Source organism: Anopheles merus, chromosome 2R, assembly GCF_017562075.2.
Source record: "Anopheles merus strain MAF chromosome 2R, AmerM5.1, whole genome shotgun sequence".
Taxonomy (NCBI): Eukaryota; Metazoa; Arthropoda; class Insecta; order Diptera; family Culicidae; genus Anopheles; species Anopheles merus.
The window spans coordinates 23,009,847-23,034,549 of NC_054082.1; the positions used below are offsets into that span (position 1 = coordinate 23,009,847).

General features: G+C 46.6%; 2 protein-coding genes across 7 annotated transcripts in view; both read right to left on the reverse strand.

Annotated features, from left to right (window-relative positions):
* Nucleotides 1–24,703, reverse strand: part of LOC121588087 (nuclear pore complex protein DDB_G0274915-like) — a 194,640-nt gene that overhangs the window by 82,292 nt on the left and 87,645 nt on the right. For 4 of the 6 annotated variants that reach the window (XM_041905653.1, XM_041905656.1, XM_041905655.1 and 1 more), the window contains exon 4: nucleotides 265–798. The gene's annotated coding sequence lies outside the window, so the exon portion shown is untranslated. Of the gene's footprint in view, nucleotides 1–236; nucleotides 799–24,703 lie in introns of all 6 variants that reach the window. The other 2 variants (XM_041905657.1, XM_041905654.1) reach the window with 2 other exon arrangements.
* LOC121590425 (glycine-rich cell wall structural protein 1.8-like) lies at nucleotides 15,144–16,694 on the reverse strand. The gene has a single exon (XM_041910096.1). It carries the CDS (start codon nucleotides 16,692–16,694, stop codon nucleotides 15,144–15,146), a length of 1,551 nt encoding a protein of 516 aa, XP_041766030.1.

Sequence of the window (24,703 nt, forward strand, 5' to 3'; positions counted from 1 at the left end):
GATTCGTGAGGCCTGTGTATGTGTGTGTGTATTTATTGTATTGTTTCATAACTAGCACGATACCGAGCCGAGGCACCTATCGACACACCGGAGGTAATCCGGCCGCTAGTGTGGTGCAGCTTTTCCTACCATGGACCGTGCCGGAGGGCTTGCGCGACTGTGTGTGTAGCGATTGGAAGCGATGGTGGGTTCCCCCTCTGTTTGAGTATGTGTGTGTGTGTGTGTTTTCTTTCTACCTATTTCCCCCTATTTTTTATCTCACACCTTACGGCCACGGATGCACTTTTATGTGTTTGTTTTTGCACCACACACTACACTAACCAGCACGCAATAAGCCTGTCCGCGCGTAGCACTACCGATTCGTGCCCTTCCGGGCGCACACAATTCACTTCACTGAGCCCGATTCCGACCTTCCGGACGTACACTGTCGCGGTGTTCGCGTCCTGCTGCAATCTCGCACGGCCTCGGGACCGGTGCGGCCCTTCGGGCGTTCGGTGCGGCCCAGCCGCCGTGTGTGGCTTATCGGTGCAAAAGCTAAACGATCTGGAACGTGCGGTACCACGGTGATAGTGCCCGCGACTGATACACACCTCTCCTTGCGCGCCACGCTCGTTGCGCTGCCAATTTGCCAAGTCACTTGTGTGCAGTTGCAGCTCAGCAAACACGGATGCTTACGCCGATCGATCGGGCTTTTCGCAATTTATTTATTTCGCTGCCGCTGGTGTTGCTGTGCAAGAGTGTGTGCGGCTGGCTGTCTTCGCCTCGTCCCTGTTCCGGTCTCGCTGATTGAACGCTCATCTGCAAGAGGGGCAAAAAAGAAAGTGTAGGTTAGTACCGTGGTAGCGCGGGGGTGGGGAGGCGCAAACAAGCGCGTATGATCATGCCCGCGCCATGATGTACGGTGCACCAAATTGATTGGTTAAATGAGAGGGTCTTGTTTGACGAGTGCAGTAGCGACGAGCGAAAATGATCCCGTGTGCGCCACGTGTGAGCACGGTGCACGACGCTATTCGTGCCTTCGTTAAAGGGAACCGGAGGAGCAGATATCGCTTCGCGAATTGTTGCTGCTGTTTGGTTTGATTACGTTGCATTGCAACACATAAAAGCTGGCTGGTGTGTTGCACCTGCCGAAGGGTGCAGGATGAAGGCAAACAATATACACTTCGTACACGGCTAACAAATGGGTGAGTTGTGTTGTTTTGGGTTTTATTTGCTCCATTCAAAGTTGATCGCAAACTATGTTAACGGGCTGATAGTACAACAATGATTCATAGTTATTTAAGTAACAGCATCTTATATCAAAGTGGCTCGCTTTGTGTGAAAGGTGGAGGCACTGTTGTTTGAAATTGTAATTTGATTTTTAAATATTGTAAAATAAAGTTGTCTAAACTAATACAAAACTACTAAAAAAGCATCAAATACAAAACTTTTCATAGGTGCATATGTTATTATTATTATGGGTCCTATATAAACCCTTATCCACCACCTCATTTTTGTCTTTTTCAAAAAGCTTCACAAACATTATTTAAAAGAAAAACGCGCACAAAAGATAATATCCTTCGTTTCATAGTAACAAATAAACATAAATAAAATGAATATATACACAATTTAACGATTCTTATGATTAATTGATTTTTTTTTGTAAAATAACACATTACAATGTTAAATTGGTTTGCAAAAAGTGGTTGTTTCCATAGAGAAACGAATCCGCTAAACAGCATCCATGCTTTCATCTTGCCCGGTACAGCGCTGCATGTGTGTACGGGCTTTGGCAATTCCTCACGTCCACCTCGTTTGCCAGCTTGGTGTGGGTTGTGCAATTATTTACATATCCAGCGCCGTACGCCACCGAAGCCGTCGTCCCACACATTAGCCACCCGGTGGAAGCAGCCGTACGTGTGTCTGCTTTTCGCTCCCTAACCAAAGCAACAAGAAGAAGAAGAAGAAGAAGAAGAAGAAGAAGAAGAAGAGCAAAAACATTTGCTGCTATGATTTTTTATTCCACGTTTGATTCCATGCCGCACAGCATGGAACGGGCATGGCAGAAACACCAAAGCGAAAAGTGTCCCGAACCCCTCGACAACGGAAAAATCAACACGTCATCCCAAAACCGACCCACCCAAGTTAATGGGAGGGTGAGGGTGGTGGACGTGGTGCAGGCTTCTGCTGCTGGTTAACGAATCGGCACAACCGTAACATATTACATCAAACAAGTACACGAACCATTTGCTAGCGAACAGGCACATACATACACAGGGAAAACCTTCCAACCACCGTCAAAACTAAACCTTCGCCCTACCCGTGACGTGCTTATGCACATCAAACGGATTGGAGCAAATGTTGCCCATCTTGTTTGGGGAGGTGCCGGAAAGTAGAGCAAAAAAAGAGAAAAAAGGAGAAACACAAAACCATAACACACACCCTCCCAAAACAGTACACAAACCGCAATAAAGATGTAAAAACATTTGCGTTACGAAATTTTTAAGCATCCCCGTACGTGTACGGCAACGACTGCTACACTATTGGCTCGGCTGTCGTGTGTGTGTGTGTGTGTGTGTGTGTGTGTGTGTGTGTGTGTGTGTGTGTGTGTGTCTGCATATGAGTGTGACACGGTATGTGTGTAGGACACAGGAAGCCAAATACACGTGACAAGTTGAAGGAGTTCCCCCGTGTCAATCGCAATAGCGGTGGAACAACGGCTCCGTGCCGGCACAGTGAGGTTGGAAGTGGTCGGGAAAACTGTGAAAGGAAATTTACCACCAAATAGAGTATGGAACTTGCGGGTGGAACACACACATACACACACACCTTATGCTTGGCATATTATTACGCTTTTATGATTGTCAAAATTTTGTTCCATCACGCGATTCCGGAGCGCAGACCACCTTCGAACGATGTGTGTATATGGCTGGTAGAGCCTGTCAGTGTTGGAGATGTTTGGCCATAAAATAGCGTGGAATTTTTATCTCCCCACAACCGCTCGAGCTGTCCATTACATGTTCAATTGTGTTTGCCAATAAATTAGCTTTACTGCTACCAATACTACACGGGCGAAGCGCAGTGCTTAGTGTGGTTGGTGCTCGGGAAATTGATGGGCATTGTGGTCGCGCTGTTATTGTGGCTGCCGCTTGTAGTGTGAGCAACTAATCAGAAGACAAATTTAGAAAGGAATAAAAAATGAAAGGTCTCAGCAAAACACACACACACATGCATTGATATGGCAATACATAAAAGGAAGAAATTTGCGTAGAAGATTGCATCCGGTGCAGCGCTTGAAACTGCTTGAAATGTGCATTCTGCATGAAACGAATCATAACGAACTCGGCTGCTTATCGTCATTATTTGCGCTTTCGGTTCAATTTATACACTTCACTTATTGCCCATCGAATGTGAGCTGTCAACTGCATTTAAAAGTCTTCTTAATTGGGGGAGTTGTATTGCTTTAAACAGGAGAAAGATCTCAATGGAGTTTGAGTATTAAGTCGTTGAATAGCTGGTAATAATTTCAGTATTTGATCTCACTTCATATTGGTTAAAATTATTCAAACAAACGTTAAGACTTTTTTTCACCACATTAAAGATACCAGCATGAAAAATGAAAAATCACACATTTTGCTTCAGAGCGATTCCCTCGAGACAACCTCTTATGCCCAGCGAGTCGGAGATTCGATGATTTGGCAAATTGTTCTGCCTCTCAATACGCTAAACGATGAATAGGGGGACAACTTGCACAAATCTGCTGCCAAGACGATAAGTTGATTTATTTTTATTAATTACATCATCAGTGGTTCAAACTTTTCGCCCCCCGAGGGGATGGGACGACGACGACGACGACGACGCACGATGATGGACGCCTAGTTCGCTTGCACTTTTGTCACTTGCAAGCGCTGCTTACTATTCGATGAACCAAGCAGATTTTTCGGGCCAGACAGCAAGGGCTGCTGCTGTCCCCGTGCCCGATTCTGTGTGTGTGTGTGTGTGTGTGTGTGTGTGTGTGTGTGTGTGTGTGTGTGTGTGTGTGTGTGTGTGTGTGTGTGTGTGTGTGTGTGTGTGTGTGTGTGGTGTGTGTGTGTGGTGTGTGTGTGTGTGTGTGTGTGTGTGTGTGTGTGTGTGTGTGTATGTGTATGTGTGTGTGTGTGTGTGTGTGTGTGTGTGTGTGTGTGTGTGTGTGTGTGTGTGTGTGTGTGTGTGTATGTATGTATGTATGTGTGTGTGTGTGTGTGTGTGTGTGTGTGTGTGTGTGTGTGTGTGTGTGTGTGTGTGTGTGTGTGTGTGTGTGTGTGTGTGTGTGGTGTGTGTGTGTGTGTGTGTGTGTGTGTGTGTGTGTGTGTGTGTGTGTGTGTGTGTGTGTGTGTGTGTGTGTGTGTGTTTTTGGTGTGTGGTCGCGAACGTGACATTTCGAAACGCGCGTACACTCAGCTTATGACGACCGTACCGGCATGTAGGCATCTTTCTGTTCTCCCTTTTCCTATCCACACCAAGTGCCGACCGCTGTCCGGTAAATTCGGCGTTGGTGGCGTTTGACGAATTGCTGACCAAAGCTGAGCAATTTTTTTTTTATTTACCCTGCTTGTTTTTTTTCATACAGCTAGCGACCGACCGAACCTTGGCTGCGTTTGTGAAGCCCTCCAGCACAGGGTGTCGGGGGCGATGACATGTTCCAGCGGTGACCGCTTGTTCGATCGATTTCGACACACCGGGACAAACCGTCAGCGCCGTTCGAAATCCGTCGAAATCATGCAAGCGGGAGCGCTGTCAGCTGATTGGTGATGATTGGTGATTGTGTTATTAGATTTTTCAGCCTCCGTCGGCCGCGTTCTGCTGGCGGCAGGGAACTTAGCTCCCGAGAAGTGACACTCGCACGCCATGAGCACGGGACACGTTCCAATGACTGGAACTGTCAACAGAATTCATCGCTCAAATTGAAGGGACAGCCAACCAGGACAGGATGTCAGCATGTAGCGCGTGATGATGATACTTCACTTCCGTGCCAAAGGTGATCGCGGTTGGTGATAATTTGTTTCGCTGCTCGTTTTGAGTGTAAAATGTACTTTAGGGTTATGATTGTTGAAAATATTTGTTTAATTGAATTCATCCTTGCTTAATTGATTTTAGATGAAGTTTTGATACAAAAATGATTTCTTTCCATTAGTTTGAAGGTCAGACAAATAATCAAACTACGTGTAGTAGCAAATCGATGCTTAAGTAGGAGCTTTTGAGGCACAGTATATCCACTTTTTTGTGTTGACTTCATGTTTTAGGATGCTTCAAATTTAATTATGAGGTTCAGAATAAGATTTTGGATTTCGTTAGCTGTCCAGAGGTACTAACTTACTAACATTAGTTAAACTAAACTGAATTAAATAGGTACTTTGGACTTTTATTTTAGGTAAATTATACAGGAAGCGTTGTACAAAAATAATATAATATCACATTTTCTACTTGAGTTGAGTTTTAGTGATTGAAAAGACTTGCAAAAGGCGGCCGAAAAAACTAATTTAGTTGGTTCTAATAATCAAACTTCATAAACAACGCATAGCAAACATAACAAAACATAACAAATAAACTCATCCTTCCAAGTTTGCCTGAACATGTTGGGCTAGAATATCTTTATTGCGGTGAAGCAAAGTTTGCAGCATACTCATCCAATTCTCCTTTGTCCTTTGTCGGTATACTCATCCATTATCAGGCTGATGCAATTAGCAAAGCCTACCAATACTTTTAGACCCCACACTGCGGTAAGCGATCAACGTATTTGCTTGCTTGGAAGTTGATAAAACAAGCACCACACACAAACACACACACATATACACAGCTCACAATGTTCGAGATGCACAAACTGCTGCTAAACAAAAAGAAAGAAAGAAAAAGCTAGTCGAAATGCAAGTCCGGAAGCTGCGGCATGCTGCAGAATGTTGCAAAAACAACTATGGAAAAAAAACCTTCACAAGATCGTCAACTATCACGATGCTCTGCTTTTGCAAAGTTCGACGAATTGACTTCGCAGCGAACGGACCGGCAAGTCGGTTTCGGTGCAACTTTGAACGCTGATGAATTCCGTACCAATTCTTCGCAGGTTGGGCGTGTTCGGTTCATTTTTCGGGCATGGGCTGCAGTTTCCATCCCCTCTTTCTCTCCTCTCGCTGCTATGCACCAGAAACCCGAGCTGCACAATAAAGTCCCGGGACCCGGTTGGCAAGTTGGGCCCGCCCGCAAAACTTTTGGCAAATCGATGCGCGCGAGAAATAGACAAATAGTTAAATAACAAGGAAACTTTCTTCGCAAAACAACAACCCCAACATCCATCCCACGTTCGACGGTTGCGATGCTGATGAAACTTGCGTTCCGCACCCAAGCACCCAAGATCGCTACACTGAGCGGTGCGTACGGGCTTGAGAGTCACGGAAATGCCCCGCGCGCCCTGCAACCATCACCCAGGGAAACCCGCCCAGTCAAGGCCTATCGAATGGTTCGTTTAGTTGATCGCACCTCCGTAAGTGGATTGATCCCTCGTCCTTCCCCGTAGGTTGTTGTGCTGTTGTGGCTCCTGCCGCCGCTTGCCAAAACTTGTCAACGAAACTATTGACGCATGGCTTCGTGGCATGGCATGGCAACGGTTGTTTGCGATTTTGCCCGAGCCCGAAGACACCAGAAACCATTGGCGGTGGCATTGAGCTGAACAAAATCTATGACAATTGTGCTCTCGTGAAAGCATTAGATAAAGCCTGCACCATTTGCAAGGCTACGGTGGCCATTATGTTAACGCTTCGACATGAAGCGGGACCATATAAAGGGCACGGCTTCGCGGCTTCATTTGTGCATCTGTGCCGGGTAGCAGGAGGCAGTGCAGCGACAAAAGGCAAAACAAAAACAAACCTCAACCAACGGGGGGGGGCACAATTGCGCACAAAAACAAAATTATGTGTGTCGCTCACTGCCGTCCTTAAGGCGCACAAGGAACTGCACACAAGGTTTCGCTCTTTGCGAAAGGTTTGGTTTGGTCGGTTTCAAAGTTTTCCATTTGCGCCCGCTAGCAAGTGTGCCGGAGCATCGTCGAGTTCGTCCTTGGTCATTACCACCCCGTACCGCGGGCCCATGTTCCATCGCGATCGAAAAGAAAAACAAAGTTTCCCCCCCCGTTGCTTTCTACCGTTTTGCGTGCATGGGAATGTGTGCGCACGGTGCAGTGCCACGGAGAAGGCGCGCTTCGTTATCATGCCAACTTTGGCTGGAGTGATGGTAAAGTTTCTCCCCCCCCCCCACTCCTATCCCCCTTCCTCTCCTCTTCCTCTCTCCGCACCCCGCACAACTCCATCCCATTGTCGTTATTCTCCAAACGGGTGTAGCATCTGCCAGTGTTTTTACTGCCACCCGTACTGGCAGCGGGTTAAGATATTGGAATGGGTTTGCTTTTTTTTGTACTCCTCTCCCCCAGCACACCCCGCTCCGTTTTCCGAAGGCCTACACTGCATCTGCCAACTGGAGGGGCGGTGCACCGGAATGTTGCACCGGCGGGTGGTGGGATGAGTCGTTGAAAAGCGCTGCACAAGAAATAGCTTTTAGTGCGCCGTTTTCTTTGTGCGGCGCTGTGCAGCTTTTCTTCCACCACTGCTGACACGCTGTGACGCGGTAACGCGGCTTGGCGGAGGACCCGCAGGTGAAGCGGCAGGGGTTGTTATCGTCTTACCGGAGCTGAGTGGAGTGGAGGCGAATGAACTAAGCAGAAGAAGGAAAAAAAGAGATAGCTATAAGCTTTCGCCTGATCGCGTTGCAACAATTTACTTCCTTCTGGCGTCCGGTGCGCACAACAACTTTTTGATATACTATCCCTTTCGTGTGCTTGTGTTTGGGGGAAGTGGGTGGTAGGTTGGTGAAGCCCGAGTTAAGTTGAAACCAATGTAGGCTATAAATGGACAACGGTGGATTTTTAGCGGGACAAGCAACGTCACGCTTTGTTGTTTGGCATTGAACGTCCAGAAGGCAATGGATGATGTTGCAAGGGTTTAGCAAGCGTTTATTGACCTTTATTTTAAGCTATCTTGCTATACTACACTTACTGCAATTAAACCATATTTCTACCCTCCCTTACACAAATACAAAAGCATCGCAAGCATGCAATTGCGGTTAGTGGCAAACGCTGTTTTGTTTTTGCGGCGTGTAATTACATTATTCCTAACCAAACAATCAACCCCAAAACCATTGTTGTGTGTGTGTATGTCTTTCCTATGCGACAAAGGCAAACTCATTGGCTCAGCTGTCCACATCAGCATTGTATGGGCACGAGGGCTAGGGATAACTTTTCGCTTGCGCGTTACCACACCGCCGAACGACGCCCAACCCCTTGCCCCGACCGTCCGCTCCCGCTGTCTGACGGATGGGACAAAGTTTTGCGTAATGAAAACAAAACTCCGCTCGCCTTCCACACCCCCCCCCCCCCCTGGTACGGTTTGACATCATCGGTACGTTTTATTTGCTGCCAAGTTTGGCCTGTTTGGCCAAAGTTGCAAATGATTGACACTGACGCTGGCCGCTGGAGGGAAGTTGGTAAGAGCGGGCGGAGGCGAATGGAAGAGTAACCGGACACACACACACACACACACACACACACACACACACACACACACACACACAGCTCTAGCTCTAGCAAAATATGTCCGGTAGCAGGGGATGGACTTTTGAGAGGAACCTCCTCTTCCCTTCCCAGCCTATTCCCTATTCAATGGGTCTCTTTCAACTGTTCTGTAACGTTGGTTGGCCTTGTTTGGCTGTTTGGTTGGACCGATTTTCGTAAACAATTTGTACGTTCCGGTTTGTGTGTCTGTATGTTTTTGTACTAGTTTGGAGTAGTATCGTGTGATTGTCCGGCAAGCTCTATTAGGGCATTTATGATTGCATATGCTGCATTCGCACCACGAAAGAGATGTTCTTTTTTTAATGAGCTTCAATTTAATATTAAGCTTACATAAAAAATTACTTTCTGATTGTACATTGCACTTTCTTATTAAAGCGAATTGTAGTTTTGCTTCTTAACTAAACTCAGGAGACTTGAATTAGTACAGTCTAGTAGATTCAGTTAAATTTTCTCCTACTGATTTTATAGCTAAAGTGACAAGCCGAGATATGATGAGTAAGCAAGATTTTTTGCTGCTGCAAACTTTGCTCCAAATGTGTTTATTAGCAGCAACTTACAGTACTGTTCGCGTTTCGCCTTCTCGTCAACGACAGCATCTTCAAATCCTCAATCACCACAACGGTGTGCAACCAGAAACCTTTGCTCGCCCGAACAAGCGTCACGAATCCAATCAGAGACCGAATATGCTTCTTGCATTCCCGTAAATAAAAAAAAATGAATGTATCAAAAGTGAGCAAAAATTTGAAACGCAACGCGCGACATTGACACGCTGCCTTACTGGACGACTTTCCCGAGCAGCATCTTGGAAAGGAAGGCAGTGCGAAAGGTGCAAACGCCAAAAGCATCGCTGCCATTGCGTTTCGACGGGGGTTTGTGCATGCATGCACAGAGCGCTATAAAATTCATAGCTCATCTATATGCAAAGATGCTGCCGGTCGACACAGTCATCATCATATTGGTTTCATGCTGTTTTGTGGCCCTGCTCACCGTACGCGATACACGTGCTGTGTGAAGGGTAGCAAAGAAAGATAGAGGAGCGAATGCAAGAAGAAGAAGAAGAAAAAGTTCACTAGTTTCTTCCCCAGCAGCGTTACGGCTCGAAAGCGGTGCAGCAATCACTCAACCCTACTGACTGAGTGACTGATTGACTGAGTTTTGGAAGTGTACTTTTTGTTGTTGATGTTGATGACATTCCTCCGAAGGGATACCTTGTCCGTGCAACATCTGGTTGGAGCTTTTCCTTGGCTGGGATACAAACTTTGAGAGAATGTTTAAAAATAGCTAAAGCTATATAGCAAACTAGTCCAGCGGTGAATGTTTGTGTTCATTCGAACGTTGAATTTATTTGCAAAATGTAATCTGTTGGAAAATGAAATGGGTTCGAACGCTATAAATAATACGCCGTTCCGTAGGCGGTAAAAGATATGTTATCAATTTCAGAAAGCACCTTTTCCTTTATGCAGCCTTCGCGCAAAATCTTCGTTTCCCACATTACACCGTCATCGTTCATAAGTGCTCACACTATTATGATTGTCATTTCTCACCGTTGGGGTACCAGTGGCTCCCCCGTTCGCTCCCAATCGGAGAACCGCTTTCGACAAACGGCTGATTTATAAGTGGCAAACAAAATGGATAAACACTCATCAGTAAACGGTGCATCGGCTTCCCCACACAACAGTGTTAAAAATATTCATAGCCTCATTTAGGAGTAACAAGCGTAGGGCACCGGGGCAAAATGTGCCACCGGCTTTTTCCGATCCTTAATGGGAGCCAATTTTTCTCACTCTTATCCCCTCCCGAAAAAGAAAAACTCACCCACGGGCAGTGCGTCGAAAAAAATATGCCCCCTCCCATTGCCAGCCCACACCGGAGTAAGCCCCCTCATTTTGCCCCACCACGATCAACGTGAGTGGGAAGCCTACCAGCGCGAAACCGTCGGTGCGTTTTGTCTCCTGAGCAACGGAGAGAAATCGTACGCGCACGGTGCCTCACATAAATAATCCATTCGTTTTCTGTCATGCCGCCTAAATGGAGGCAACTTATCTGGTAATTTACTTCTTATTTATATTACCCCACCCTTTCCCAACACTGTGTGGGTGTTCGAAGGATGTGGGTGCATGTTTGGGGTGTAAGTGATAGCCACCACCTTTTCCATTGAGCGAGCGAGCAAAGAAAAGTAAAAAACAATCACCACCTTTTCCATCTTATCCGTCCGTTTCCCAAACTGATGTCAAAAATGATTTACGGAAGCCTTGTGACAAATAATATAAAACAAACAAGGGAAAGTAGGCGCACGCGAGAGAGAGAGAGAGAGAGAGAGAGAGAGAGAGAGAGAGAGAGATATAGAGATAGAGAAAGAGCGATAAAGCATCGCTTAAACGTTAGATGGAAGCTGCGCCTTTGCTACCGTAGATGCTGTAGCGCTGGAAAACTCGTATACACACACACGCAAACAAGCACAGCGAAATGGGAAACCAAACAAGTGAAAAACGATGAGCGGATACGGGTACCAAGGGCACGAAAGAGTACGGTGGAGTAGAACTGCCGGCCACAAACTTGTCACACGGGCATTGGCAACAGAGGCATTCCGCCGGGGGCAGCAGGTACCACTGCGCACGTTTTCAACTCGCGAATAACATTTCCCAAATTATGATCCCATGATTGATGGCTCGTCATGGGGTGGAACGTTGCTTCTACCGACATGCTGCACTGTTCCAAGAATATACACACACACCCAGCCAGACGGTACGTGCACTCTTTTCCAGCATGCCCACACAGGGTAGAGAATAACAGGCGCTCCAGCACAAACGTCAGAATGTCCGGTTCATCGATACGAAGGGCCCCAGTTCAGGGGTTAATCTTTCAGCATTCTGCTGCAAAACGAGCGTCATCTGGTCCTAGTGGAGCCTCGATTGAAGGGAGCTATGATGAATGTACGCTATAAAAAAATAAATGTCCACTGCATGGCAACACTGTGGCCGTTCTGTAAAACTGATTTCACCAAAATATTAACCAACAGTTCCTGCTCATTCGTTTCCTATCCATGCTTTTAATTACTACCAAAATAATAATGAACTCCACCGCTCATCAGTGGTAAGAGCACACTCCATTGTTGACTACCCACCATGTACATCCGCCGCTTAATGTTTATGCTACAACGCCCCACGGTTTGTGTGCAATAAAGTAGAAGCAATTTATCGGTTGCCTCATCGGCCTACATCGGTCGGGCTCTCGTGAATTTGACCCGCCCGTCGTCCAAGTGTCAGTGTCTGTTTGGTGTGCCGTGGCCTTCGTATTAGGACGCTTCCAACCGCTTCCTGCCTGCCGGTCAGTTCCTCGTTATTCCCAACCATTTGCTTGTGTGTGTGTGTGTGTGTGTGTGTGTGTGTGTGTGTGCACGCACGCCCCTCGCCAGTCTTCACGTTCGCGTCCAACTTAACCTCCATTCCCCGGATGTATTTGCACGAAATTTAGAGCTCACCCTAATGTGCCCCCGTTCCTCGCGTGCGTGCGCGGTACCGAGAACGGGGCGTGCAAACTTTGGCAGCCTCGCTGGCACAGAGCGCGCGCCCGGCACCGAGGGCTTCGGGATCATGTTAAGTAGACTGGAGAAACCGGAGCATTGATTTATTGGAAGCATAATCATACATCACAGTGACGGATGGGCGTCGTCGTCGTGGGTCGTCGTCGGGTATCCGCGTGGGTATCTTCCGCGCCGCTACGCTAATATTCGCTCGCTCGTGGCGATGTTTCGCCCGGGCCCGATGCCGGGCATGAGGCTAACAATTTTTGACATACGATGCGACTCAACCGTTCACTCGAGACTGGACGAGAACGCACGTATCGAGATGGGGTAATGGGAAAGGGTGCCGAAAGTGCGACGCACGGTACTCTCATCAGTAGCTCCTATTCGAACCGAAGCTTTCCAGTTTCGCTGCGTGCGATTGCAGTGTGCTCTAGCGCGTGGATATAGTTGTGCGCGGATAGATGAAACGAAAGCCCATGGTCAGTGGTCACCGTTGGTATGGAAAGTCAAAGTCATTATTAAACAAATTGACTTCAAGCTGCTTGCCCGATGGTAAACGCAACGCGCGCCGTCGATGATGGTGTTGGTCGTAGCAAAATGGCTTCCCTTTATCCTGCCGGATCGCATGGCACATGAACTGCTAACAAAACTGACTGCTGCTGTATAGAAGGGCATACAGAGAGAGAGATCGCCATTCGACCAGTGTGTACTGGCCACGAAATAGCGGTGAAGGGGAGCAGCAAAACGTTGGGGCCCCGGCACACGCCAATCGATCGTGTGCGTCGTTGATCCAACGGATGTGTCGTCCCGCGATACTACACCAAAACCGAAACCGGGACCCGGCCTTGGTACGCTTTGACATTCAACACATTGATGGATCGTCCGAAGCGTAGGGTAACAGTATCCTCCAGAACTGACACAAAGTTCAGCAACCAAACGGCAACAGCACCAGCTGGACAGGGAAAAAAAAGAATACCCTGCCTTGCGTATGATTAATTTTGTCTCCGTACGCACATGACACACCGACGGGGCCCAGTGTTTGGAGGCAAAAAAACATATTGCTCAAAATTGCTACCGACACACAAACGCAAAGGTTCAGTTTTAATTCGGAGTAACCGAGCAGGATGTAGCAAAAGCAACAACGCCTCCCCTAAAAAAGGATGAAATAAAAACAACCTATCGCCTATTGACGTATGCTGCTGCTGCTGCCGCCAGTGTTGTACTCCGGCAACCAATCAGGAAAGGTTGCGGCACCAGCAGGGCGCAAGGGTTGTGATGGAAATGTCTGTTCTTTGTGCTAACGAGAGAACCGATTCTCGGTATACCGTACGGTGGGAATAATTTGCTATCAAATCCTATTGAATTTCATCTCTCCCAATTTAATGTCAGCGGATGTGTGCTGGGAGAGAAGGGGGAAGCAAAAAAAAAGAGTTTGCTGGGGGGAAAGAAAATTAATGTTTTACCTCGGCATAGGCTATTGAAGGCAGGGATCCAACGCTCGCTGCCCCAATACCATAGCCTTCCCTTCACATCCCTCCACCAGGGATGATAATGTCTCGTTTTATTATCGTTTACAAAAGCGGTCATATTTTTCACAGGACAGCAACTTGCCGGAAATGTGATTGCATTAAAAACACACATCTCCTTTGGAGGTCATTTTAAAACGATAAAGCCCCATTGTGGATGCGTTACCTTTATCGAAAGGGGGAGGCATGTTTGGGGCACGGGATATGTGCGTAGCATGATTCTGGCATGTAAATGTAAAGCCCGATAAAGTCTCCCGCGTTTGCAAGCCAGCTGGGGGAAGAGTTTTACGACCAAAACAATACATACCTTTAAATTGGATTGCATGTTCATTCGCTACATACAAAGCGGCATGTGTTTGTGTGAGTATGCTTTATTGCTGCCGTAGTGATGCGTAATGTGAGGATAAGTACATATTTTTAAGCACCTGAAAAGAAAAAGGAGTGTGCTGATCACACAACAATCCACTACACATCAAACCCACTCGATCATTACGCAATCAAAGGAGGCCGAATGATCGATTGATTTTTAGCTGTTTTTTTGTTTGTTTTTTTTTTTGCTGCTGTGTTTGTGTGTGTAAAATAAGTTTAATATCCACACCACAACCGCCCATGCCGTGCGTGAGCTACGTGCTCAATAAAGCTGTCACGACGTTTGTCCCTCTGATCACGAAAGATAATAATCACTTTTAAAGTACCGGGGCAGCTCCATTAGTAGGCGCAGCTCCGGGCACACTAGACACACGTCACACGTCGAACCAGCTGCGCCCGGGGTGGTGAGAACTGGCGCAGCACCGTACCAGCGAGCGGATTCAGGATTTGGCACTGTTCTCACTTGATTAATGCCCGGTGTTGTGTATGATTAATGACTTGTCAACCGTGATCCGAAAAGTTTGATAATATATTATGCGCCAGATGATTGCCAACCAAAGAGCCAGAGCCATGTGTGTGTGTGTGTGTGTGTGTGTGTGTGTGTGTGTGTGTGTGTGTGTGTGTGAGTGTGTGAGTGTGTGAGTGTGTGTGTGTGTGAGTGTGTGAGTGTGTGTGTGTGTGTGTGTGTGTGTGTGTGTGTGTGTGTGTGTGTGTGTGTGTGTGTGTGTGTGTGTGTGTGTGTGTGTGTGTGTGTGTGTGTGTGTGTGTGTGTGTGTGTGTGTGTGTGTAAGCGTGAGAGTGTGTGTGTGTGTTAAAATGTTCAGATTTTCTTATCAATAGATTTTTTGTTTTTGCTAGAAGTAGAAAATCCTAGTTGATTTAATAGAGTTAATTGTGCAATTCGCAATATTTTTATTTTGTACGATGTTTTTGGTGAAAAGAAAACGAGCACAATCATCCAGAGTGCAAGCAAACAAAGGTCGTTCATTTCCACCAAAATTTCTCATTTTTTACTCCTCTCAAACACACGAAAGAGACGATCAAAATTAAAATTTATCATTGCGGTAAGTTTATTGGAAGCAACTATCACTTATTCTTCCTTCTGCTCCTCCTTCGGCTCGGGCTCCGGCGCGGCAAAGCGGAACGACAGCTCCGACGCAGCATGGTGTCCACCGTAGCCATGGTCGTGCACTGGCTGGCAGGGAACCTTCGCGACGGTCGGGGCACAGCCGACCAGCAGGTTGGATCCGCACTTCACTGGGGCTGCATGACCGCCGTACCCACCGTGGGCCGGTTCGTGATGCGCGGCGGGTGCCGTGTAGCTGGCGGACCGGTAGTGCATCTTCTTGTGCTCGTACCCACCGTGGGCACCGTGGGCCTCGTGTCCGTAACCATGTCCACCGTGTCCGCCGTGTCCGCCGTGTCCGCCGTATCCGCCGTGGCCACCGTGGCCACCATGTCCGTGCGCTTCATGACCGTAGGCCTTGTGTTCGTGGCCACCGTATCCCTTGTGCTCCATATGACCGCCATGTCCGTAAGCCTTGTGCTCGTGGCCACCTCCATGTCCGTATCCCTTGTGCTCGTGGCCACCTCCATGTCCGTAGCCCTTGTGTTCATGACCGCCGTATCCCTTATGTTCGTGTCCACCGTATCCCTTATGTTCATGGCCTCCGTAACCCTTGTGTTCCATGTGCCCTCCGTGTCCGTATCCCTTATGCTCATGGCCTCCATAACCCTTGTGCTCGTGTCCACCGTATCCCTTATGTTCGTGGCCTCCATGGCCCTTATGCTCGTGGCCGTATCCCTTATGCTCGTGGCCTCCGTAACCCTTGTGCTCCATGTGTCCACCATGCCCGTATCCCTTATGCTCGTGGCCTCCGTAGCCCTTGTGCTCGTGACCTCCACCATGTCCGTATCCCTTATGCTCGTGGCCTCCGTAACCCTTGTGCTCCATGTGTCCACCGTGTCCGTATCCCTTATGCTCATGGCCTCCGTAACCCTTGTGCTCCATGTGGCCACCTCCATGTCCGTAGCCCTTTTGCTCGTGGCCTCCGTAACCCTTGTGCTCCTTGTGGCCTCCGCCATGTCCGTATCCCTTATGCTCGTGGCCTCCGTAGCCCTTGTGGTCTCCTCCATGGCCGCCATACCCGCCGTGCTCCATGTGCCCTCCGTGGCCGTGTCCGTGCCCCTTCGCCTCGTGATGCCCGTACTCGTGACCACCGTGATGGCCCCCGTGCCCACCGTACGATCGCTCGAACGCCACCGCACTGTCACTGCTCTCCGCATCCTGGTCCTGGTCGCAAACCGTCCGCGTCACGCCATCATCGCCTAAGAGTTCGGTACATGCAACTGAACGCTTGGCGCGGGAACTAGCACTCATCTCACTACCTTCGTCCGCCTCACCGTCGGCCGCATCCTCCGGCGCGAAGCTGCTCACTTGGTTGCCCTGGTCCAGCGCTTCCTCGACGGCCGCGTCCTGGGTCACCTCCGCCGCGACGGCCACCACCTCATCGGTCTGGGCCGCCGCCCCATCCACAGCTTCCGCCGGTCGCAACTCTTTCTCTTGCACTTCCACCGGTGCCGCATTGGCCAGAGCCAGCGCCACCACACACACTACACCGAGCACTTTGGCGAACTTCATTCTGCTGCGACAAACGTGCGGCAGATCGATACCGAACCACAAACTCAACTAGCCGCCAGTCACCAATTGCAGCCGTAATTTAAACCCGGCCGTCCGGGATCGATCGTTTGCCGTCAGCACAATTGGCGAAAACGGGCGGACGATTTTGCTCGATCGATCGAGGTAAAGCAGCAGTCTTTTTGCTTTGATTGATTTGGGTTCCACGGCCGCCGCTTTCCTCGCTGCCTCGCTGCGAGCGTCATCACTTTCTGGGGAATGGATGTAGGGCGGTTTTTTGTTTGGTTTTCCGTTTCTCAAACCTCAAAACAATAACAATTACCTATGTGTTCCGTTTCTTTCCACCGTCGGCAGTGAGATGTACAGGTGTGCGCGTCGCTGCACCCGGTTATTGTTTAAAGACAAAAATTGCCGACCTAAACGGACGGACGAAAGCCACGATTCCCTGTAAAAAACGCCTTGGTTGCAACATTGTACAGGTTTGAAGGCAATTGGTACGATTTTTCAACAGTTAATACACCCAATCCCCTTACATGGTCGATCATTTTCGTGGCCCAATTTCTAATGCTTGTTGCGAAAATAAAGATGGATAAATTGTATCTAAACTTGCATTAACATCCTTCATCGTTTCCGAAGCACACTTCACCTCCAAGCAGGCTCTAACAATTTCATCTACAACGGCATTTCTAATCAATGTTTTATCCTATTTGCGGGAAATAGCAAAATCATTAGCTTTACGCAGAAAAAGCCCCTATCCCAAACGCCCAATAATCCAACCAAGATTGAAGTGAATTGGTTTGGACGGACGAGTTTCGCAAAAGGCACAGCCAACCATTGCCGCATTGACTAATTAAGGCACGGTAAGCCGCTCGATTCGTGCAATACAATATTTATTCTCATTTCAAGCTGATTACAATTACAATCCTCGGCCAAGATTTGCCTCAATCATTTGATCATGGTAGGATAGTGGAAAAGCAGACGAACCCTCTGCGCGTAGCTCATCTTCTGCAACTTTGCCAGAAGATTGCTAAAGATACAAGAAATTATTCATCGGAGTTAATGGGTACAGCCATTGATACCGAAACTTGGCAGGGCTTATTATAATAACTATGTAAGCTTCATGTGGCTGTAGTACAATAGAGTTTGCTGTGAGATCATGTAAGTAAGTACCTCAACTCTTGGTTACAAACGTATTGTTTTGTGAGTTGAAAAATAACCTTAAATGTGAAAAATCCGTATGAACATTTCAATTAATTTCGCAAAAATGAATGTAAAGCCTCCTACATTTCAAACGTTGCTGATGTTGTGTGAAGGAAATAGTTCCGCGTTGCACTCATCGCTTCTTTTCCCATGGGGCCAACAAAAAAACAAAACACGTGAGAACCATTCTCCTAGATAAACTTCATCTTCTCACGCAGCACACAAGCTGCAGCAGAACGTGATCCGGTTCGATGTTGAAAATTCATCCGCTCGTATGCACCGGCATGGCAGCTCGTCTTTCACATCCCTTCCTACCTTGCAAAGGTTTTGCTTATTTTTCTTCCCCCAACACATCGGAATGCAAACGTAAACGTTCTTTGCAAAACGTGTGCGGAAGAGTTCCAATTCTACCAAATGAACGGTGACACCGTTGTGCAGGAGGCTTTTGGGGGTAATGTAATGTGCCGTCCTTTTTGCTCGGCTGCGGTTGAGCTGAGTTGCTGCCGAATCGATTATTTCTTTCGTTTGCAACGTCAAACCTGCTTTTGCTTTTCGCTGACGCCTTCGATGGGGTCTCATTTTCTTTGTTTGTTTTCGCTGCTCCTCCTACGCTGAACCGGACTTAATCGAACGTTTGTTTGCCTGCTGACACAGGGCACGGGTTTCGGTTCGATCGAAGGTTCGGGTATCTAAAGCGGACGATTGTATGATTTTTGGCCGTTGGCTTCCAAAAAACAAAAAAATACGCCACTCTAGCAGGCTATAAAATCTATAGGACGTTTGTTCTCCTTTTAAAACTTTAGGCTGACGAAAGTTTGGTGACTTGTATTACCCACAAGCCCATGGCGAGCCTGTTTGCGCCACAGCTTGTAAGAATAAACCGTGACCAACCGCGCAAATCGACCACGGTCGCGTTATTCGGAACAGTTTACGTTATGGTTTTATGTGCTTTTCGTTAACCCCTTTCGGCTTGCAAGTATGGGTTTCGTCTTCGTCATCGTCTAGCAATTTACTGCCCAATACTTTGCACAGCCACGAAACATGAAAATTTGCGTGCAGGCTTACAACTCCCGCCCTGGTTAGTGGCTCCTTTACCTCAAGCAGCGTTACGAACGTTCAAACACCACCAACAGCGTAGCATTTAAAAAGTTATTCATGCTAGCGAAAGCTAAAGCTAGCCAACCTTCTCGTAGGTTCTCAATAAACAGCGCTAGCACATTTGTGCTCCAGGCTTTCTAATTCTAATTGAAGGAAGTAGCAACAATTTTCAACTTTAATCACCCAAATGGCAACGCTAGTTTTACCTGCAAAGAAGCCCATTCGCGTTACGATCGGTAACTATTTACCCCCCTTGCTGACGCGCTGCAAACCACCTCGCCTCGGCCAGTAAACAAGGCGACCAGTAGTTCGTTGGCGTTTTAGCGTTGCTCGTTCGTGTCATTTAATGGCGTGCAACGAGCCCGGGAAGACCGCCACTAATCGATTCTACTTTTAGCACATATGGCTCGCTCGAAGTGCTAGCAACCTGTCTGATACCGTAACGCCTTTTACACATAACCTTTTCTCGCAACAACATAAACACATTTTCGTGCTGTATGCGAGAACTGGGAAGGGTTATGAAACGGTTCGAAACGGCTGTGGTGCACTTACAATTTCAAACTTTTCGGTAACGATGCTTCGGTGTGAAGTTGAAGTAATTGAGCTAGGTACAGCTTACCTGTAGGGTTGACCTGAAACTGTTGCACCGTATGTGTTGAAAAGCCACACCATCATCAAGAGCACATTTAGCTCACTGAGCTCATGTATCAAACATGAAGTCATGAAGTCTGAGAGCAATAGTAATTATTATTCTATAACTACACATTAATTTCAATGCATAAATGTTGTAAAAAATCCCAATTTAATCAACAATTCATTTGCTGCTTTAAAAACATTCACAGCGAAAACATCAAATACACCGTTGGGGCTTAACGCTTTTATCAGCCCACTCTCTCTCTCTCTCTCTTCCTCTCCAACCAACCTCACAAAACACAAGTTTAAAGTTATGATGCTCGTGTAAACCATTCGAGCGGAGAGGTTTTCAGATTTCACGCGAAAGAAAATTGATCCTTGAACGGGGCTGCAAAACTCGCCGGGCCGGTTCGGTTCGATTTCGTTCGTTTGGAGAAAAGTTTCCCATAAGAACCCAATAGCTTTCCCACACAGACTCACACACACACACACACACACAACACACTGAAGTTGTGCTGTACAACCATTGGCAGCCGTTTTGCCAGTGCGAGCTGTTTCCGAAACTCATTAGCAGTAAATTTTACAGCCAACATATTGATTTCCCAGGTGTGTGAGTGTAGGCTTCCGAAAGTTATGCTACCCGCGGGCGCACGATTTGAGCCGGTTAATGGAAACCGATGCTGGATCGAACAGGGCAGCACTTTCTGTCAAACCAGCGGAAGAGTGGCATGGCAAGTTTGTTTACGCTCTTGTGTTCCTTATTTCAGTATTCTCGAACGGCGCGGAAAGTTAGACGGGAAGCGAACACACGGTAAAGCGAAGGCTAGTGAGGCACTGAAATGCTATACTGTAGGTAGAATCATTATTATCTTAAGCTGTTCGGGTTTATTTTCTACCAAGAATTTTCGCCCGTTTTTCCCCCAATCAATATGATGGAATCTTCCGGATGCTTTCATATGCAATTTGCATCGTATAAATGTTTCAACCGTCAATTTCATTGCATTTTCTATGACCGATAGTGTGCCCATCCATTGCAATCACAACCATACACACACTTACTATTCATTTTCCCATGCATGAGGTGTGCATTATGCCGGCTTATAGGACCAATCTGGCCAATCACGAAGCAAATCGAGGCGGCAGCAAGAAAAAAACCGTTCAATGCTTCCTATCTCGGCCCGCACAAGCACCCTAATGCTATCTAATCCAATTTTTCATTTTCAGACTGTTGTGGAGGTGAAAAAATGCAAAACGATGCCAAAACGAAGTGACCCCGCCTGGTCTGGTGCCATCACAGTGGGCAGGACAAGACACACACACGCATCCAGAAGCAAGCAAATGATTCTTCACAGCGCTATGTTTACACGCTAACACCCACAGCCGATGCCTCGATTCGATTACCCCCCGGAAACGTAACAAGGGCGGGAAGGATTGTTTTTCCTCCATCCGGACTGAGCTGCTTATTTTTTCTCCTTCTCTTGATCGGAATATGACTGTCCGACGGGTTAGGTATGCGTACGGAATTATAAGCGGCTCAACTTTAGCAACAGCAGTAAGCAAAGAAAAAAAAACGGTCGTGCACGTTCGTGAAGATGTGTCGTCCGGTGGAAATAGTTTTTTTTTTCTGGGGTTGTTGTTATTGCCGAGGACATCCAAGGCGGAAGTAGAACGAAGAACGCTAGCATTGAGCAGAAATCGACTATCGATTTCGATACAAGTCCAGGGTCTATAAGCTTCCAAACCACAATCTTCTCGTATGCGTGTGTGTTAGTGCCATTTTTCGGCATTTGATTCTATGCATACAAGAGGCTGTTCTATGATGTGTGTGTATGTGTGTCGATGGTAAAGTTGGAAAAACTTACGACGCGATAATCCGAAATTGCTTTCCTCCTACTTTAGTTTGCATGCGAATCGAATCGAAACGTGTGCCCAAGGTACCGGATTTAGTCCTTCGAGTTGGCGTTCGTGATCCTTCGTTGTTTGCTTGAAAATAATTTAGTTTCCTTTTGGCTGATTGTAAGCTAAATCGATTGAAGAAATGCGCTGCACAGGTTCTTGTTAAAATCATGCCGAATATTTTGAAACAAGCAAAGAAACCGGTCATGTTACAGAGAGATTATACCGCATACCGATAAACTTATAGGGGCTCGCAACTGAATTGCACATTTTTGTATGACGTGAACAATAGCTGAAACAGCTGAAGACTTCTTTTGCCTGAATAGTTTGATCATATTTCTCAATAAACGTCTCCTGTTTGTATACATTAATGTGTAGAACTAGATTGAATAAAATGATTATTGAAAATTGCTTAAAGGCCTAAAGGACGAGCTCGGTAACAACTTATCTTCCACCTTACTTTTATACATTCCCGTTCGTTTGTTTTCAGTGACAAATATGATTTTTGTTTTACAGGAATAGAGTGTGCTTCGTTTATTGTTGACCGTAGTTAACTTACATATTCCCAAACCTTGAATCCATACGAGTCAATTTCTCTTCTCCTGGCTGAAGATAGTTGTCAAAACAGCATTAATTATTAAACCCATATCAATGGTAGACACTTTATTTTTTATTCAAGAAGATAGACCATGCCGCATTGCCTGTTACCGTTTTTTAAGTATAGGATTCCCAGTACTCATGAAAATTTGGAACCTTGTACTCTTAGTGTTGATTTCGTAACGTGTCGTGCAGGTAATTTGAGCCTCAATCCGTCTGGTTTTCCATTCGACAACGACACATTTCTTTGGTTTCCTACGATCGATTCTGACAAATTATGACCGTAATAACCATTTACCACGTGCCATTGCTACTTCTTTTCGGTGGTTTCCTATGTGTTATTCTTTCCTTCTTTTTTGTCGTTGTTGAAATATACTCTTCGATATTGGATACATGGTTGCAGAGCGCATATTTTATTTTAAAAACACACCCAAAACTGCTTCATACATTTTGTATCCGGTTCAACGGCAACGAAGGTAACACATTCTGTACAATGAACTTGAAACTTCATTGATCTTCTATATGGCGAAGCCACCGAAATCCCTCCCTAGCTTCGTATTGTTTATGCTGAACATGTTTTTTCTTTTCTTTCTTTTTTCATTGCTTCCCCAGCAAATCCCCAAGCTTGTTGTGTTGCGGTTTCGCAGCCGGCACAAACACTCTTCGTATTTTATGATTGCGCAGAACCCGGCCCCCCGGCTTGGTATCCTTTCAAGCCCACCGCCCGCCCGGGGTGTATGTTTTACACAGTTGAACTGCCTGGCAGCATGCAGCATTTAGACCCGCATTAAAATGGAATTTCATCTTTCGCGGCCATCGGGCTCCGAGGGGAACCAGTTTGCTGTGTGTATGCGATGTCACATAATTTACATTTACCATCGTTTATTATTTGCGAGGAATTAGCGTCGCGCCCATGGCGATAGGGCCCAACGTGTTCAATCAGCAGTGTGAAAGAGGTCTGGACAAGCATGGATTTAGTCTGGAAGTTTTTTGAAGATGTATTGACTATCTTTTTTCAAGATTTTTAGAACGAAATAATGTCAATAAACCAAAAAATCATATATTTTTTATTATCGTTGATACAGGGTTTACCCAGCCAATCCGGCATCGTCAAAGCGTTATCGGTCGCCGTAAATACTTTTTCGGGCGACGTAAACCCTCAATTGGGCACTGTCATTTCTATTCGAGCCTTGTGAAGTATGAATCGGGCAAAGTACAGAATGAAAGCGTCCTACTCTTGAAGGTGTCAAATCGGTCACTCCGGTGTGTTTGATCCATCAACTTGTTTAAAAATACGTATTTTGCATGTTGTTTAACTTATTATGTATTATTTTAAATTTTTTACCTAATTAAATCACAAAACAAATTATATTTAAAAAAATAAATAAATCAAAATTGCACTGTACTTGAATCAAAAATTTTAAAAAAGGAATTTGATAATTTTTTTATGTAATTAAACTTAACAATAGTGAATTTTCTTACATATCAGTTAAACTACTCGCAAAAAAGTATTGTTTTACAGCTAGAAAGCAACAAAATATAAAGTAGGCCCAATTCATTCTGTACTTTGCCCGATTCATACTTCACAAGGCCCGAATAGAAATGACAGTGCCCAATTGAGGGTTTACGTCGCCCGAAAAAGTATTTACGGCGACCGATAACGCTTTGACGATGCCGGATTGGCTAGGTAAACCCTGTAAGCTCGAAACAACTAACTACTGCAAAATGGAACTCATTTCCACTTTCATCGTAAATATTTTCGCTATTTTCATATAATTTCTAACGTAAAGATCTTGCAATACAGCATCACTAAAACATACTTCTCCTTACCGCACTGTGTCCCACACAGATGAACCCGACAACTTTGGATTGCACGTATCGAGAGCTGCAGCAACAATGCGTAATACGGTTAATGCAATTGCTATCACGTCATGTGTCCGGCACGAATAGGTAAGATCTATTTTATAAATGAATCATCCAACGCACACCGTCCGTATTCCGTAGGGCGAGGACGCATGAAGGAGCAACACTAACCTAATTTTCCTTCCCTGGTACCGGCGAAGCAAGACTCCACCGGAAGCGGACTGCCCTTGCAAACAAAGCCGTGTGTCCGTAAACATAATCTTTCGTTGCATTCTGCACGAAACCGAACGAAAAGCGGGCGGCCATGGAAAGTGGCCGACACACCTACAGACATACACACACATATCGGAAGTAGTCAGTAGCTTGAGGAGACAGGAGTTGAGGAGACAGAGCAGAGCAGAGACCGGATGCACGTCAGCGTAAAACGACAGGTTGATACTATCACTCACTTTGTCTGTCTATTACTGGTCACGTTACACCCGGGCGGGTAGTAGCACAATGAGCGTTGCTTTTATCCTCCTGCTACCCGGCTGGCTGTATTTACAGCCCTGCCATCAAGAACGGGCCAGTCAGAGCAAGAGCGAGAGTGCCACTCAGGCCATTGTCGGGGGCACTGCACCGCAGCGCTCTGCAGGGCATACCGGCTGTGCGTGACCTTAGCAATTGTGCCACGTACCATCGCCCATCTTTTCAAGTGATCCTTCGAGACAATGTGTTCCACTCCT